The sequence below is a fragment of the Dermacentor variabilis genome, chromosome 5, assembly GCF_050947875.1.
Source record: "Dermacentor variabilis isolate Ectoservices chromosome 5, ASM5094787v1, whole genome shotgun sequence".
NCBI lineage: Eukaryota > Metazoa > Arthropoda > Arachnida > Ixodida > Ixodidae > Dermacentor > Dermacentor variabilis.
Genome location: NC_134572.1, coordinates 74,771,794 through 74,789,277, shown reverse-complemented (window position 1 = coordinate 74,789,277; position 17,484 = coordinate 74,771,794). Strand labels below are relative to the sequence as shown.

Sequence of the window (17,484 nt, the reverse complement as noted above, 5' to 3'; positions counted from 1 at the left end):
GCTGAATAGTGCATGGGGCACACTTTGTGCTGTTGAAAATGCGGTTCTGGATATCCTCAAGCAAGGCTCAGCACTGAGGTAATTAAAACATATCTTTTACTGCAAACTTTTGTTTCACAGCAGATTCTCTGTCTGCTCTCATCTCACAATAACAAAAATATCACGAAAGCTAATTTTACCCTTTCCCTGTAAATTTCATTACTGTAGGTTTCAACTGTAATTTAATCTTTATTAGTGAAACTTTCACTTGTAAAAGGAACTAGAACATGCCAATGACAGAGGAAATGCTGACAGCACAGTCAGTGGTCATAAATCGATTGACGCTGCTGGCAATCGGTTTATTGTTTATAGGCCATCATTGTATGTTCTGGAACCATAGGTGGTCATAGCTACAATTCAAGAATGCACAAGGTATATCATGTGCAGTCTCTATCATACGTAATCCGGACACACCTCAATTGCCTTTTTACTTTTCCCATGAAAGATACCTGAAATTTCCAGTTTGGTTGACTTAAATGAGCTAACTTAATGCATCTTCTTTCGAAGGCGTTTGATGTTTGCTCCTGACAGTCTTTGTTTTTAAAGTAACGCGACTAGATATGTGTCTTCATTGTTCGGGTTATAAATCTGATGGTAACTGTTCACGTGATAATGCCAAGCTTGTCATGCTATGACATGGAGCGAAATACAAGAATGCTTACATAACTTGGATGAGTCTTGTGACATGGGCATCACAAGTTATTGTGCATTTGTTCCAAGAGCTACATCAATTTTGTGATATCAAAATTTGACCAACATTTTGCCTGCCAAACCAATGGTTGTGTACTGAAACCAACTTATGGGGCAAAGATAAGTGTTATACGGAATACATGGCTCTGTAAGAACACAGAGGACAGGTCAAGACGAGACAAGCGCTGAAGCGAAGAAGATAAATATTCTTGACCTAGGTTGGTTTACCTGTTAGTGACATTAAGTTTGGAGCTGTCTGCATGAATTTGTGTTTACTCAGTGATTTTTAAGTAAGCCTCCCTAGATTTTCATGTACCATCTTTGCTAATTCAAAGTGGTCACAGATTCAGCACAAAGGATGAAGGCAAGGCTATGACTCGTGTCTAATATAAGCTCCAGCAGAAATTTTGACTCCTTTTTAACTTAAAGCAATCATGCTGAATGTGTGCTTAGTATTTCACAGTGCTCCCATTCCTGCTACAGATGAGAGTTTCTATGCTATCCTGATAAAGAAACATGACTTTGCTCTGAAGTGCACCAAAATTAGCAGCTGCACAATATGTGTGTTGCCGCAGTGGTTTGCAGACATGCATAATGCACATGACTAAAGCAGTCAAATAAACCGAACTTCCCCTAGCCATACGTCGTCGACCGATAATTTGGGCTCGGTGGACACTGCTTAGAGGTGGGAATAATCGAGAGTCTGAAACACCCGAATTTGCCAAAGAACAAGTGACATTTTTTCACAAGTGGCTAAAAATGTGCACCGTATTCTTGGGCTTACCACTTTTCATGGGATTTCATGTGACTAGCGTCAGACACCTCGACATCTACAAGCGACAGCATTCTCGGCACTGTGCCAAGAACGCTATCACCCAATGACGTGTCCAGTACTAGTCGCACAAAAATTCACGAGAGTGAAAGCATCCCCATAAGGGATGGTCCAAAAATAAGGTCGGAGAGTTTGTTAGCGTGCTGCTGTGCGCACATACGTTTGCTTGTGATCTGGTAAGTCCGTATCTCTTCCACTTTCAAGCTGTCACCACAAAATAGTCGAAAGTACAATTGATGCAATCACCGAATCTTCAACCTTGGGCAACATAACAGGGCTACGTTTTTGTAGTGATGCCCTTTCTGGTGTCAGTTGTTTTCGTGCTTCGTCAATGATAAGAACATCAGTCCACCTGCGTTACCAATAGCATCAGCCGGCCGGGAATGGTGTACAGTAGGGGCAGCTATAGAATTAAACGTAATCCTTCGCTATAAAATCACAGCCCAGAAATTGACCACTCTTCGATAGCCAAATGACGGCAAGTGTTTTTAGCAAGTCATTGTCCTCGTCAGTGCAGGCATGAAGATGGTGTTAGCCCTGCTTAACAACTTGAACTCGTGGGACAATGTCACTGTTGAACACGTGAATGAACAAGCGCCGCAAGCGCGATACCAACACCGCAGGTCTCGCACGAGAAGTGTGGCTTGCCAGGATTTGCTTGTCCTAAGGTTTGTCTTAGCAGGCCCAGGCCATGCATGGGCGTGTTCACGGATGGGCCTAGGTTGGGCCTTTGAGCACACACATGCTCTCTGCATAGATCCAAGGCATTCTGTGTGAATATGAAGTGACAAGATTGAAAAATTGCCTCTTAAGTATGGTAGCAAACAAAATAAAGGAATTGTTCTTTTCCGATTCTTTTTCTGGTTGAACTTTCTAAAAAGAAAATAAATTATAATTTTTTTTTTCTACAAACAAAAACAAACTTTCTTCTTATAAAAAATAGTATCTACTGAAAACCATTCTCGATACGGTCTAACTGTTAAAGCTCTTGCAATTGCACTGTTTCATCATTCCCAAGATGATTGTTTCATTGCAGTTGCGTCATGTTACTGGCCTTTATTTACTGTACCACATTGACCATTGCTTTATGGTTGCTGCAGTACACATAGATGGTTTACACCTTAACTGCATTTGCAATGTTATTTATGGGTCTAAATTTATGCACGAGAGGTGCTTCATCGTGGGCTCATAGGGTTGGTGTGGTGTTGCATTTCCATACCTGTCAACTGTCCCAAATTTTTCATGAAGTTTATAAATTTCAGCCCATTTTACGATTCTGCAAGTGTTACATCAAGGTTTAAGAAAAGAATTCTGTGTGTTAAAAAGTTTTAAAGCATCTTGAAAGATGTGGTGGCACAAGATTGCTAAAATGCATGCTAAAAATTGCCGTGTTACTTGAGCCATCCTCTTAGTAGCAGGCAAACTGCAAAAAAGCATCGAAAAGTAAGGCAACTTGCTTGGAGCAAGCTTAACCATGTATTTATTCAGATACATCATGTTGTCAGTCTGTGCTGTTCTAAGTTTCCTGCTTCTTGTGTGCTGTGTCTAAAATAAATCATTGTTAATTGCAAACATATCGAACAACATGAGCCATGAGAGCAGACTCCTAAAAAAGTGCTTGTTATCCCCATATCACAAACATGGGATTTCGTGCCTGGAGAATTTTCACGAATTATGAAGTTCACAGGTTGGCAGGCGTGCATTTCCGACCTCCATTATTATTGTGCCCAATTAAGAATATGTGTATTTGAACTTTCAGCTGCTTTTACACCTAATATCATTTTAAACTTTTTCTTGATGAGCCACTTTATTGCAACAGCAATTAGGACACTAGAGGTGTGTTTGCACCCACACCGTTGTGCTGTCACGCTATCAGCACTTGCGAGGTCAATACATGTAGGTTTACAGGGGTATAAGGTACCCCCCCTCCTTAAAGGGCCCCTCACCAGGGCTGACCATATTAAGATGACAAGCGCAGTGTATACAATGCACGCTCACAATCATATCTGCTAAGAATTGCATCGATAAGCATCGCGGAAAAGTTAAAATTTCAAACTAAACGCCGTTTGCTCTTCTCCTCATGGTTGCTGCGCTCCAAGACTGAGGATGATGTCAGCAAGTGTACGTACGCACATGTGTACACTGTCATGTCGCTCATAGTGACCCCTGACACTTCAAGAATTACTCAAGGCAACATCTCTTATTTGTGTAATCTGTTGCAACAATAGACGAAATAAAGTTTAGAGAAATAATAAAACACACAAACCGAATGTCTGTGTGTGTTTGTTTTACTTCGCACCACAGAAAGAGAGATGTATTTTTGTTTCGTCAGTTTGTTCCCACATCGTGCAGCCATGCGCGCTGAGAGCGAAACTGTGTCATTTTCTACTGTGTTCCAGCATGCGATCAGCCTCTGTGATCTGCTTGCATCTGCCTCAGTGTTCATGTAGCACTGACTTGTAGCGCTAGTCAGGTGTTATCGAGCACAGCACGCATAATCATGCGCTGCATGAAACAAGATAATTGCAGCAGCTCGCATGCGCGACTGTCAGTGGAAGTGCGCCACGCAGCAAAAAAGCGTGAGAAAGAAAAAAAAGGCAGGACCCATGGCATGTATGCACGTGATCCTTCAGTTTCGATATGGGAGAACACAGGGAAGGAAATTCCTCTCGAAGAGGCTAGATGGGGCAGGTGGAGAGAGTGTCCTTGTTGGTGATGATACTCGCCTCCTGAAATCATGGGTTTGCGGCATTGAAATATGTTGTCCATCTTGGCTATTAATGAACCAATATGAAAAATTCTTGCTGTACCACGCTCCCAAGAGGGCATGTAACAAATTCCAGCCTATAATGAAAATTTGCTATGTGACCTGGAGAGGGCCCATTTAATGTGCCCAACCAGAGTGTTCTGTTACCCTCATTATTTGAAGTTTCTTTTTAGTTGCCGCTCGCTACCTTTTCTCTTAAAATTTTATTGTGGCTAAAAGCATCATTGTTGGCATGGGCATGCACAACTAATAGGTGGACAAGCGCATTAATCCTTTCAGGGTCTATTTTTTTCGGCAAATGCGACTGCCCAGGGTCCATTTTTTTTTTATTGCAGATTCCAATTCTCCTGAGGGACCTATTTCGAAAAAAGTACCGAAATTTTTCTAGGGTGATCGTAAAGTGAGAAACAAATATTTTGCGTTGGTATATATATGTACTGTTTATTCATGAATAACAACGATAAAAAAGGTGATAACCTTATAAGAATTAAAAATTTGGTTCATTGTTATACACATAGTTCAAGGCTTAGAAAATGCGCACACGAGAATATTTCGCAAGTCTCAAATGTTCCTGCTCTTAGACTAATATTTATGTCCATAGCTTAATTGAACTGCATAGGTGAGTGCACTCAAGGAAACTGTGGTTGTGTGACCGTCAAAAAAGCAAAACATGTGACAAACTTCCGCTAATCTTCATCTTATCGCCAACCAGAGGCAATTAGTTTTCACAAGTCTCAATAAAGAAAAGAAAAGGAAACGCATGCACGGCGGCATCTTTCCTATGCGCACCCCTGGGAGCACTAAACAAGTGAGAAACAGGCGGTCGCTCTTTGAGCGATTAGCAATGAGATAGCCATCAGTTTTGCGAGTGCAAGAAGCCAGAACTGCCCGTGGAACAAAACCCTAACCGCCGCGCGCCTGCGTGCGCCAATGCGCGAGCGGTAGTATATAGACGTGCCAGAGCAAACTAGCTCTAAAACAAACCATGCAACGAAAACCGAGAGAGGGAGGCGCGAGAAAAAAATTCCATGTATCCCCGCATAGCTGCCAGCACCATGCCAGGAAAGAAAAAAAATTAGGAAATTGGCGCGCTTTTTAAACGTAGAGACGGCGCCCTAAATATACGGCATCGACCATTTTGGACTTGTTCGTATATTTATGTCATTGATGCTGAAAGGGTTAAAGCACTATCAGCGGCTACCTCATCCATATTTTTTCACTTCCACATTTTTACAAAAGTTCCACTGTGAACACTTTGCACAAACACAATATATGTAAATATACAGGGTGTCCCAACTATCATGCACCAAGATTTTAAAACATGCAAATGCCATGTAGCTGGACAGAACCAAGGTAATGTGGTTTGCTGTTGCTTGGAGATACTTAGATTATTTTTTGCATTCTGCCTAATTATGTAATTTTATTAATTATTAAGCTTCTCAAATAATGTACTTAAATGAGAAGCGTCAATGAGAAAATTGTAGAGTAACATGAAAACTCCCGATACAGCTTTTCGTCGCTCAATATGTGCTACATAAAAGTTTTTTTCCAAGCATGAAAGAAGCCCACAAATACACGCAAAGTGCCTTGAGTGGCCAGTCTCGTGGCAGTTTTCTGGAAAGCAGAACAATGACTAATAATAAAGGCAATATGAGCAATACAGACCAAATGAAAATAATAACTTGCTATTCAGTAGTCACTAAAAATAAAGTTTAAAGGAAGAGAACAAGTATGACCAGGCAAATAATTTCAATATTCAATTAGGCAGTCAAAAAAAGTGCTTAGATGTGTCCATATGGGCAAAATAAGGCATAATGTTTAGATGATGGTGACTTTTAGTAATACCTAGTAGATGGTTTAGCAAGAGTTAGGTAACTGTATGAAGAAATTTGGCAAGATGAGTTAATAATGTAATGCAGAAATTTTAGTGATTCCGTGCATTGGCGATCGAAGAGGGGTAGCAAGCCAACCAATTGACGATTAATTAATTATGCTAATGTAATTAGGTGGAATGCAAAAAATGTAATCTGTGTGTCTCCAAACGACGTCACACAACATTACCTTGGCTCAGTCCAACTGTGTGGCATTTGCAGATATTTAAATCTTAGTGCATGATAGTTGGGGACAACCTGTATACATAGGACACAGTTTATAGTATTGTTTAAAGCAAAGAGGCTAGCCAACTAGCAATTATATTCCTAATGGCTTGGATAGCCTATGCCCAGAGAATGAATATGTTGCTGTATGTTCACCTCGCTTCAAATTGCTTTGTGTGCCGCTTTGTTGACCTTTAAATAAACCTACAGACTTTAGTGATCGCTCCAGCAGAGTCTTTCATCAACAGCGTGTGAAATGCACATGAATGAATGAACATTTATTAGGGATGGAAACGTCACCACTAACATGCAGAGATCATAAATATGTATAATTCACTCGGTAATCGAAATTAGGGCAAGCCAGGTTCACTCTAAGTCAGAATCAGTAGTAGTCATGCGCAGCAATGCTTATACAAAAAAAAAAGGAAAGAAAAAGCACAAAAAAAATGGCCCGCTATCCCTTGCCCGAGCCTGCGAAAGTAGATGTCCAGCAAAGCTGTTGAGAATCATCACTACAACTGCTGAGGAGGTATGCAATGATATATTTCATTAGAGTAACAATAGTAAAGGTAACTTATAGAGTAATGGTAGCCATGGGGGGAGTAGTGGTCATAGTGTTGTTTCCTTTTCCCTTCGCGCTTCTCGTATTCACTCTGCTCCTCCAGAGTCCCAACTATCCATTGCCTACCCATAGCGGTGCTGCAACAACAATGAAATCAGTTGCTAGGCTGGTTATTTTCTATACAAAACGCCAGTGATGCCACTCCCCACATAGGAAGCTGCTGTCGCCACAGCAGCTTGTGCAGCAGTAATCTTTTCTGGGAAATGCATGTAGGGAGTGTTATATGCATCTCATTGTTACCAGGGGCGCTTTATCATCAGTTATGTGGTTTGGATGATTGTTTTGTGCTTGTGCTTTATTAAAACGAATGCTGTTCTGTATGTTGTACACGTGGTTTCAAAGACTATATGCACTTTTCACTTCACTTTTCTGAGTGCTTGAAGCCTGCCGTGGTTTGGCCCTGTATTGCACAACCTCCAGGTTCGGCCCACATTTTTCCCCATGGATGCCGTCACAAAAAATGCTGACCAACAAGCAGCTAACAGCTTTGCTGTAAAAGATGAGGCTGCAGTTTCGCCAGAAAGGCAAAGCAGTATTGGTCCCTTCAGTCACAAATTACGATTGACCATTGATAAATGTGTGAAATTTACATAATTTTATGCCAAGGTGCTGGAGACTCCATAGAAAGCAAGCCAAGGTGGGATGAGGATGACTCTGCATTTTATAGAGGCCCATCATAATTATATAGTAATTAAATATACATTTATTGTACAGTCAGTCATACTACCTTTCTTCTGAATCACCCGCTCGAATTACATGCACAGGTTAATTACTGGGTGCAAGCACTACAACAAGGGAAAAATAAATCTTTCACAATTACTACCGAAATGGCCCACTTCAAAAGTCCTGTCAATTGCGGTAGTGCCTTCATCAAAGTAGTCATCAAACAACACAACAGGTGTACTTTGGGAAAGCAGAATGCTCAATTTATTCAAAGCTTACTGTTCGTTGTCTATTCCTTGCAACCGCTGCACAGTAATGGCAAAAATAGGTCACGTCCACAAATGTCTACGTCATGACGGAAAGGTTAAGAACAGTTGCACTTGAAGAAACTTCGTGTGACCTCACAGAATTGTTCACTGAAATGACAGCCTTATATGAGTATTTACAAGACCTCATAGTAGGAGACAGTTCAATTTCGCAGCCAGAGTTCCCTCGCACCACCAAGAGACTGGCGCCTCTCGGTCTCAGTGGCGTAATCTTCATTTGTGTGATTGTCTTATATTGCTATCACTAAAGAACATATGTATATATATATGTATAATTTATCATTTTCTAATAAGTACATGCAAAGACCCCTATGCTGTCCTTGGTGTCCTTGTTCTCTTCTTATGATATGACTAATAAAAACTAGGCCCTCGGTTTCCTTTCTTCTCTGTCATATATATATATATATATATATATATATATATATATATATATATATATATATATATATATATATATATATATAAGCTTTATATTATAGCATTATATATATATATATGAACGAAAATAAAGGAGTAGGGTTCGAAAAGCTGGTTTCCCTCCCCTCCCCCTGGAAAACTGAAAGCTTTCCACCTGCGGTTGTCTGTATGTGCATATATATGCTAGTCAATAGACAGACCCATAGGATGCTTATGTCAAAAAACATTCACTGTTCACTACAGAGCACTTAAATAATTCATAACAACCATTCTCTATAATGCCAAGCATGCTTTGCATTGCATTGATGTCAACTGGAGTTGAGTCTGCTTTCTTTTTTTTTTTTACATTTGTGTATAATCTTTAGTGTTTGCAGCATAACGTGTACACACGAGCTTTAGGTAAAATACCTTGCTAGAAATTTTTAACCCACCCATTGATTCTGTCAGCCTTAGTTGTACACATGCTTTGTTGGAAAAACGTTTGTCTGAATGTTTTATTGTCACTGCAATTTTATTTTAATGTCTTTGAATACACCACCTGCGCAGTAGTGCACCGAATTTCTCCAGCGGGCCTGGGCTTCGAGGCTCGGGCCTGGTCATGCAGTGGTCTATGTTAATCCCTTATGTTTTGAAAACCTAGAATTTTCCGTTGACCAGCAATTCAGTGTAACACGAGCATGCCTGATACTAGTATAGCAATCGCTGGTTCATCCGCAAATAGGACTTACCGCTGTCTTTTGTTGTTCCTTTCCCAGGTAGCACAATGCTCCTCTTACTGTCTGTGCTTGTTGACAACTACTGCCATGACCGAGGCTCCTGTCCTGGCTCACCTCTTAAGCCTGTCCACTACATCCAGATTCTCCTCACACTTGAGACAGTCTTGGCCTTGCCTTTCCTGGTCAAGTACCTTGGTAAGACCACCATGTGAATCTTCTGCACCTTTTAAACAGACCATAAAGTGACTTGGAACAGGTAATGCTCAGACCACTAATCACGTAACTGCTTATAGTGCAGGAATTAGTGCATTATAGTGCCTTATACCAAAGCAGCTTGGCCAAAGTGCATTGGATACCCACTCATAGATGAGGTCTGTGATTTTGGTATCCTGTTTTTTAAACGAATGCTAAAGGAACTTGGCAAGCAAGTTTAAACGCATAGTGTATTGCTTTGAAAGCTTATGACTCTTTTGCCATATAGCTGATTAGAAGCAGAACAAATTATTTGTGCTTACAGTTTTGAATATCGCTCTCAAGCAATGAAGTCAGTGTCACAACACATGCTTCTTGGTACTTACGAGTATTTCAAGCCTTTTAAGCAGCCTCAGACACATGCTCTTAAAATCTATGACATAGTGCAGCACTGGTGTAGGAACACACAATGGTGTTGCCATTTGGTTTTTGTTTTGTTCAACCTTCTCAGTGTGCCAAGCTGCAAATTATGGTAATGCTGACCTACCTTCTCCCGAAGGGTAATCTACAAATCTAGCTCAGCTTGACATTTTGTCAATCTTTTTTGGGGGGATAGTGTTTGTACAAGGTAAACTTGCAGGAAGTTTATTATGGAATAATTAAATTGGCAAGTTTGTGTGAATTAAAGGCTTCACTTTTGTGTTAGTGTAGCAGTTAGTCACTAATTGGTAATTCGGACTCAGCAGGTACTGCCTAAAACTCTCAATCATTAGATGGGCTGTCGACTAAGTTACACAAAAGGTGTACACATATTTTCTTTATAATTCTCTGCATTTGTTTACCTCCGAATACGCCAACTGTCATGAATTGTTCTTCGGGCACTTTGCATCCCAATCTTGTTGAGGTGGTAACAAAACTACATTGGCTTCCGCTATCAAAGAGAACCCTGTACTGCATGTTGTGATGCCTGCCATCTTAGCATTGATAGTTTGCCAGAGTGCAAGAGGACCATCTTTTGACAAGATAAGGCTTGCTGGCTCGGTCTTAACTAGTACTTCATGCCTTTCCCTAGTGGGTTCAGATGCACACATAGATGTAATGTGCCTTCGCAAGCAGTTCTCACAAGTGACTCGGCTTCTAAATTATGGTGTCACATGGTCATGCTTTAGGCCAGTGGTTCTCAAGTGCAGGCCTGTGAAGCCATTCTTGAGGGTCCGCAGAACCAATGCTCGCAAAAAGAAAAAATATGGCTGTAAAGCTTTTGTTGCAGTTTTCTATGACATATGCATGCGAGCATGCTTTTTCCAGCCTTGCATACTTCGGAAGCAAATACGGAAACCGGTTGAATGTGGCTGCAGATACACAACTCTGCTTAAAGGGACACTAAAGGCAGATAGTAAGTTGACATGGATTGTTCAAATACCATTCAAGAAACTTCGCAACACTTGTTTCGTGACAAGAAAGGACTTAGTTTACAAGAAACATGCATCTGAATGGTCCGAATACCTTTTTCGAAATTCTAATCTCTCGCCACCCAACCGGGGCAGTGGTGATGTTGCATATGCCATCAGCACCCTTTCCTACCGTCTGTGAGTAAAACGGCATTCGACAGATGGCAGTACCGAGCCAAGACAGAGCGGTGGATTCGCTGCTGCAGCTGCTTTTGGTCAAGTGGCGTGATTGTTCGGGCATCCGGTGACATAACATGGCAGTTGAATTTCTTTGGTATTTGCAGTTTGTGTGAGTTTTGCGAGCCTGCAAAACCTGCGCAGCACTACACCATAACAAAATTGCTGAAATGCGAAAGCATGTGCGGTGCAGAGTCAAGTGAAAATGAAGCCTTTCGACCGTCATTGTCAAGGGTAATTTCAGTGAGTTCTTTATTCTAAAGATGAAATAGAACTGGGAAAGTAGCACTTTATTTCGCTTTATATTACAATACAATGATGTTTCTTGCAACAAGTGGTTGAGTACTAGTGACAGAATTTAACTGAGGAGTGCTTTCATCATCGAACAAGTACTTGAATGTCCTGGGTGAGTCTCTAATCATGTCCTGCATTTACAGTAGAACCCCGCCGTTACGTTCCTCACTGCTGCGTTTTCCCGGCTGCTACGTCGTTTTCATGCGGTCCCGGCATAGCTTCCATAGGATCCAATGTATAAGGAACCCCGCTGTTACGTCGTAGCTGTGAAAACGTTCCCGCATGATACGTCGCAACTTAGCACTCCGAGCCCGCCTGGGCTGAAGTAGGCAACGCGCTCCAGCCGCCATTTTGGCTTTTGACAAGTTTTGGCTGGGCTTGGCCGGGCTTGGCTATGGAACTGGCTGCAAGAAGCCGCACGCCAGTTCGAGAGGCCGCCACTAAATGGCCATTCGTGAAAAATGCTCTCACTATCATCACTGTGATTAGGGTCACCGCATGGTTGTTGGACGGGTCGACTCACGGAGGAAGGAAACTCGGGAGAGGCCCTCGCGTCACTCTTTGTGAAGCAAAAGTGAAACCGGAAGTTGGCGTTGCTCGTGGCGTTGCTCCACCTATCGGGCCAGCTCTCCTCTCTTATTTACATTTCTCCCACGGCGCGCCGCGCGCAACCGGGCTGCTCGGACGCGCGCGCTCCGCAGCAATACTAAACATTCGTTAGCAGGTTAGCATGATTACGCCAAAGAGGGCAAAATTTCCCGCGGATATTCCTTTGTCCGTTGCCATTGCCGTGGCGCGGTGACGACGAGGAGCACGAGCCGCATGATGTTGGGGAGTGGCCAAATCCTAGCTTTGGAGAAGCCGTCGCGGCTCTAGACCTCCTCCGCAGGTACGTCGCACCTCACAGCGACGCTGACAGCAATGCGGCCTTCCAGGCTATTGAGAAACGTGTGGCGATTTCTAGCGAGCGAAAGAAACGGCAAGCCATCATTCTAGACTTTTTTAAGTCCTAAGCGCACTCTGTGGAAATAAATTGTCTATAGTTGAAGCTGCCCTATTTTTCATTCATTTTCGGAGCTTTCCTCACTGTTGCGTTTTCCTGGCTGTTACGTTTTTTTTCCCCGGTCCGGTGAAAAACGTATGAACGGGGTTCCACTGTACCTCAATTTCTCAGTTATTACCGCTCTGTTCATGTTAATATTGATGCTGTAGAGATTCTCAAGCACTAATCTATCACTTTAACTTGACCTAATCTTTACCTTTAGTGTCCCTTTAAGCGTGACTGCATCACATATTGACATGCTGTCCAGATTGAATTGACATGGCACTTTTGTTTGACCATTCTTTTACAGGTAGCAATAAAGGCACCTGTTTCATGCCACATGTTGTTTTAATTTATACCCCCACCCTCACTGCATGGGGTCCCCATCACTTCCACAAGTCCTCAAGGGATCCCCAGCACATCCATGACTGAGAACCACTGCTTTAGACAATGGAAGCACCGACCTTCCTTCATGGCCACTTCTTTCTTTTGCTTTCTGTTCATTTCTGCACCTTTGCAAACTTCTGCATTGTGTTGTTCAGAATGGCAAAAGAAGCGCCGTGTCACTCACAGTACTCTGCAGTGTAGGCACAGGGGGAAGTTTTTGTGCTATTGAAGTCTCTTGAACATTTGATAGTTTATTGCTTGTAGCTCATGCAGTTATTTGTGTCGTCTGTTCCTTTAATTCATTGCGACACTAAAGCTGGTTGTCAAAGAACTCGAGATGACAGTCATAGTCGCCATCCAACTGCTGTTCAGCTGCTACTGCTGCCATCTTGTGTTTGAAATGTACGTACTAACAGACCAGCACGAGGCACACTGGTTCTCATAAAAGTGCAAGACCATATAGGATGGCAGGGCTCGCAGGAGGATTTCTCATAGCATAGAAGAGTAATTCGCTGGGCTTGTTCCAAGAGCATGCAACCTCCTGATGTGTACCTGCGCCTGGTCGTACAGGTGTCCGAGATAAGTGACGTCATATGATGACGATACAATCTGTAGGTAAAGCAGGCTCTGGAGACGATCATGCACAATCAGTTTTTCATCGCCAAATCTTTCAGAAGAATCTCAGTGGCATCTTATTACACTGTTCCACTGTCTGGAGCCTTGATATAGCCGATGCAGCTGATCCAGTAACAAGTGAGCTCAGGTAATTGAACTTGTCAGCATTGTCAAGCCAGTGTTTTCGTGAATAGCAGACTTGAACTGGATCAAAAATTTATGCCACGATGGTTGATTCCCGTCGAACTTGAATAGCTCCAGCTGTGGTAACATGGACTTGTGGTGAGTATTTTCATTGGTCAAGTGAACCGGCTGAGGCTGCCACATGCTCTCCATTTTGATGCATGATTCCACTGTCATCTTTGTGCCTAAGTTTGCGTATCTTGCAGAGTCTTGTTTCTTTGTCTATCTGTTTGTCTGGGGTCTCCTCAAATGTTGCGTCACCAAGCTTCAGCGCTTGGAAATATAGCATCTCTATCCAGCCTATAGAAACACTTGCTTGTGTAGCTGAGTGTTCTGTTTCGTGATGTGTGTTGTTCGCCTCGCTTCTGATGTTATCTAGGTGTGAGCAAGACGCCCTGCTGTTATTGAAAGAGCCTTTGCATGACGCTAGCTGGAGACCTCATCGCCGAGGTCATCAAACTGATCATCATGAAAAGTAGTACTTGGCTCTGCATGTCAGGAGCAGCTTGGCTTCATGATGTGATAGGTCCCGGGTTTCGACACTGTGTGGTGGACTTTCTAGAGGCCACCCGCCATCTGTACTATACGGCAGTCAACCTCAGGCCAGGATATGCCAGGCGGACATGTCATGTTAAGAAGGTGAATTTATTGAAGTGTGGTCACTGCCCAAGGAATGCGTAGTGGCACAAGGAGCAGGATGACATGATGATGATTGCACCTCTAACCTCCATGGAAGAAGTCCCTACAGACACCATAGCAAGGACCCTTAACAAAGCTTGTTGCTATGTGCTTTGTGAAATCTAGTCAGCTAATCAGAATACATGTGTGGAGTCCCATGTTCTGTTGCACTAAAGGAAAAGATGAGTATAAAAAAACAAATTACATTTGTTTCTCTTTCCATGTGACACTGTCATACTTCTTGTTCGGGCCTCCTTCCAAATGTTCTTAAAAAAAAATATGATTTGATTTGATTTGCTTTGATGTTTACCTGGGTTAGGCGGCTGTGTGATGCGATTCATTCCCAGATGCCTAATTTTGGGGCTACAGCATATTTGGCACACGGTTGTGTCAGAATCACACACCAGTGAAATAAAAATTTAAAAGAACTATTAGGGCAGTAGGGCAGCTTTCACATATTGAAATGTGAAAGCTGCCCTACGTTGTCTTTCTTTTTCTCACATTCAATTTAAATCACTGCTAGAAATGTGTTGCAATGAAAAGATTTCAGCATCAACTTCCATTGATGTTTCTTTACAGTGATGACACTTAACTTCCACAAGAACAAGTATAAGCCGGATTCTCTTCATGATGAGCTTCTTCTCAGCTTCATGCATTCACAGTCATCAGCTGGTGATCTTGGCTTTCGGTAAGTTAGGTGCACATATGTCACATTTGCTTGTTTGTTTTCTTTCATAAAAGAGACTGTTCGCAGCATGTGGCACGTTTGCTAGAGTATACATGTAGGGTTTTCAAGCACATTTTATTATTTTGAATGAAAATAGAGGGATTACAGTCGATCCCGGATGTATCGAATTATTGCCTATATCGAACAGTTAAAAAATCCTCTTGGGAATCCCATGCAAAAGTATAGCGCTATTGTTCGCGTATATAGAACTCCCGTGCACAGGCATATCGATGTATCGAACTCCGTGTTGAGCTACGCCCCGGCAAGTGCGCTTCTCCCACCATACCCCACGCCTGCGAGTGCGCTTCTCCCATCGCGTCCCATCCCAGCAAGTGCGCTTCTCCTCATGAAACTCTCGCAATGTTCCCACGATCTCACGCGTGCCACCCCGCACTCTGAGAAAGGGACGTGTGGGTAAAAGGCACATGATGAGGAGCACTTGGAGTGCGATTGGGTGTGAAAGGGAAACGGGCGGGAGAAACCATGGTGACTGCAGGTGCCCGTTTTCTGTGTTTTGGTTGGCTGACAACGCTGGTGCAGTGAGACAAACGAGGCCAGTGCAGCTTGGGCTTGTGGTAGTACGGAGACGCAGAGCGGTGCGTCTTTCGATTCGCTTTGTTCCTTTTATTCACGAGGCCAACGCGAAGGCTTGAGACTCCTGTGGTGCAGTGCGTTTTTCTTTCCGCTTTTGGCATTTGTTCTGGAGCCATGGCCACGAAAAAACGCGAGAATTTGGATTTTTCAACAAAGGCAGACATCATTCGATGGTTGGAGGCTAGCGAGAAAAAGTCGCCAGTCGCCGCGGCGCTCGGAATTCCGCGCAACACCCTGAGTACGATCCTCAAAAACAAAGCCGATGTTAAGCTGAAGGCAGTGCAGTCCAATCGCCCTGGAGCGTGTCGTGTGTGTGTCCCAACCTTCGAATTAGGAATCGAACTCAAGGTGGACGTCCTCGTAGCCATTCAAATGCTGGCTGGTGCTTGGAACAACGTGAAGAAAAGCACAATTGTGAATTGCTTCTGCAAAGCAGGCTTTGTGGTAGCTGCAGACGACGGATGTCTTGACAGTGAAGACGATGATGCTGGATGCCTGGACAGCGAATTTCGCGAGCTCCAGGCATTCCGAGGCACCATCCCAGGTGGCATTACAGCACATGATTTTGAGACAAAAAAGAGATCGCACTTTTTTGAGACAAAAAAGTGCGATTATTATGCGAGTAAATACGGTATATGTAATCCTTCATTGATTATGTTGCAATAACAATTATTGTGTTTATTGTCATGGTTTTGCAGGGATGGCAACTATTTTGAAGATGTCTTGGAGAAGCAGTCGGACATGATCCGCTACTTGAAGAAATACAATGCTTTTCTCGGACGAAAGATACTAAATCTCAGTGTTGAACTGAACAACTTCAGGTCGCACACATCTGTTTAAGAATCTGGACTGTTATAGTATGTGTGTATAAGTGCGTGTGTGTGTGTATTTTGCTGATATGTTTGTTTTTAACTGTTTTCGAGGATTTTATTGAACTTATTAAAAAATGACACATTGTTTAATGAAATTGCATTCTTGCCATTTATTTTATAAGGTTTGTGCTTTGAGTTCACCGCTAACCTTTAGTTTTCTTAGCTTCTGTTGAGATAAGAAAGGGACGCATTGTTTAAAGAAATTGCATTTCTGCCATGGTTTTCTGAGGTTGTGCTTAGAGCTTAATGCTGTCATTTGGTTTTCTGAAGTTTAATTTTATTGAAATGATTAAAAAGATGACGCATTGGAAAAATTACAAAATTTTTACAGTCACTTTAAAGCTAGCACTTTGATTTCAGTGCTAACATCTAGCTTTCATAGATTTTACTGCAACAGTAAAAGATGGCACATTGTTGCATTTTTTGCCCTGATTGCAGTTTTGCCTTAACTTTCATCAAGTTTGATGCTGACGTTTAAGTTGTGTCCTGCAAATAGATGGCAGTGTAAAGTTGCTCCTTCCTGTAACTTTCATAGCAGCTTGCCATTCTATTGTTGCCAAAGATTTCTGAAGTTTTATTGTACTGGTTCTTTACATAATAATGTTGCTGTGTCGCTGCTTCCCAAGGTTTTTAGTCTAATAAATACTGCTTCCTTATACTACAAGACACTGAACTGTGTTGCATATGTAGTCTAGAGGGAGGTGTACATCTTCTGCCCATAAAATTGTGCTAGATGCTTTGTGCAGCCATAGAGCATTTGGTTATTCCAAACAATACTTTGTCCAAGTCACTTGCCATCTTGAAAGTTTTTGAGGTTTACCACTACAGCTGAATTTAAATAGATGCTCCACTAAAGTGAGGTATTCAATAAAACTGAAGTCATAAATTAGTTGAGTTTACCAAAGTGTCAATTTTTCCAGAAACAGAGCTGTTGAAAAAAAAAATTTCCAGCAGAAAGCATCTCACAATGACTGCCAACGATAATGCGATTAGAAATCAAGCAATGTAGGGATGCACCGTATTGCTGAGGGTGCCTTATTTACAACCTATAGTAGTAATCTTTAGATTTCCATTGCTTTGGGTTCGTTGCCAATTGCACATATG

The 17,484-nt window shown here is 42.3% G+C and overlaps 1 protein-coding gene across 1 annotated transcript in view; it reads left to right on the top strand.

Moving 5' to 3' along the window:
* LOC142582807 (transmembrane protein 192) overlaps positions 1 to 17,046 on the top strand; it is a 30,597-nt gene extending 13,551 nt beyond the window's left edge. The window contains exons 4-6 of the mRNA XM_075692857.1: positions 9,208 to 9,363; positions 14,767 to 14,875; positions 16,207 to 17,046. Coding sequence (XP_075548972.1) covers positions 9,208 to 9,363; positions 14,767 to 14,875; positions 16,207 to 16,348 — 407 coding nt within the window. The 3' untranslated portion in view covers positions 16,349 to 17,046. The remainder of the gene's footprint in view (positions 1 to 9,207; positions 9,364 to 14,766; positions 14,876 to 16,206) is intronic.
* The last annotated feature ends 438 nt before the right edge of the window (positions 17,047 to 17,484 follow it).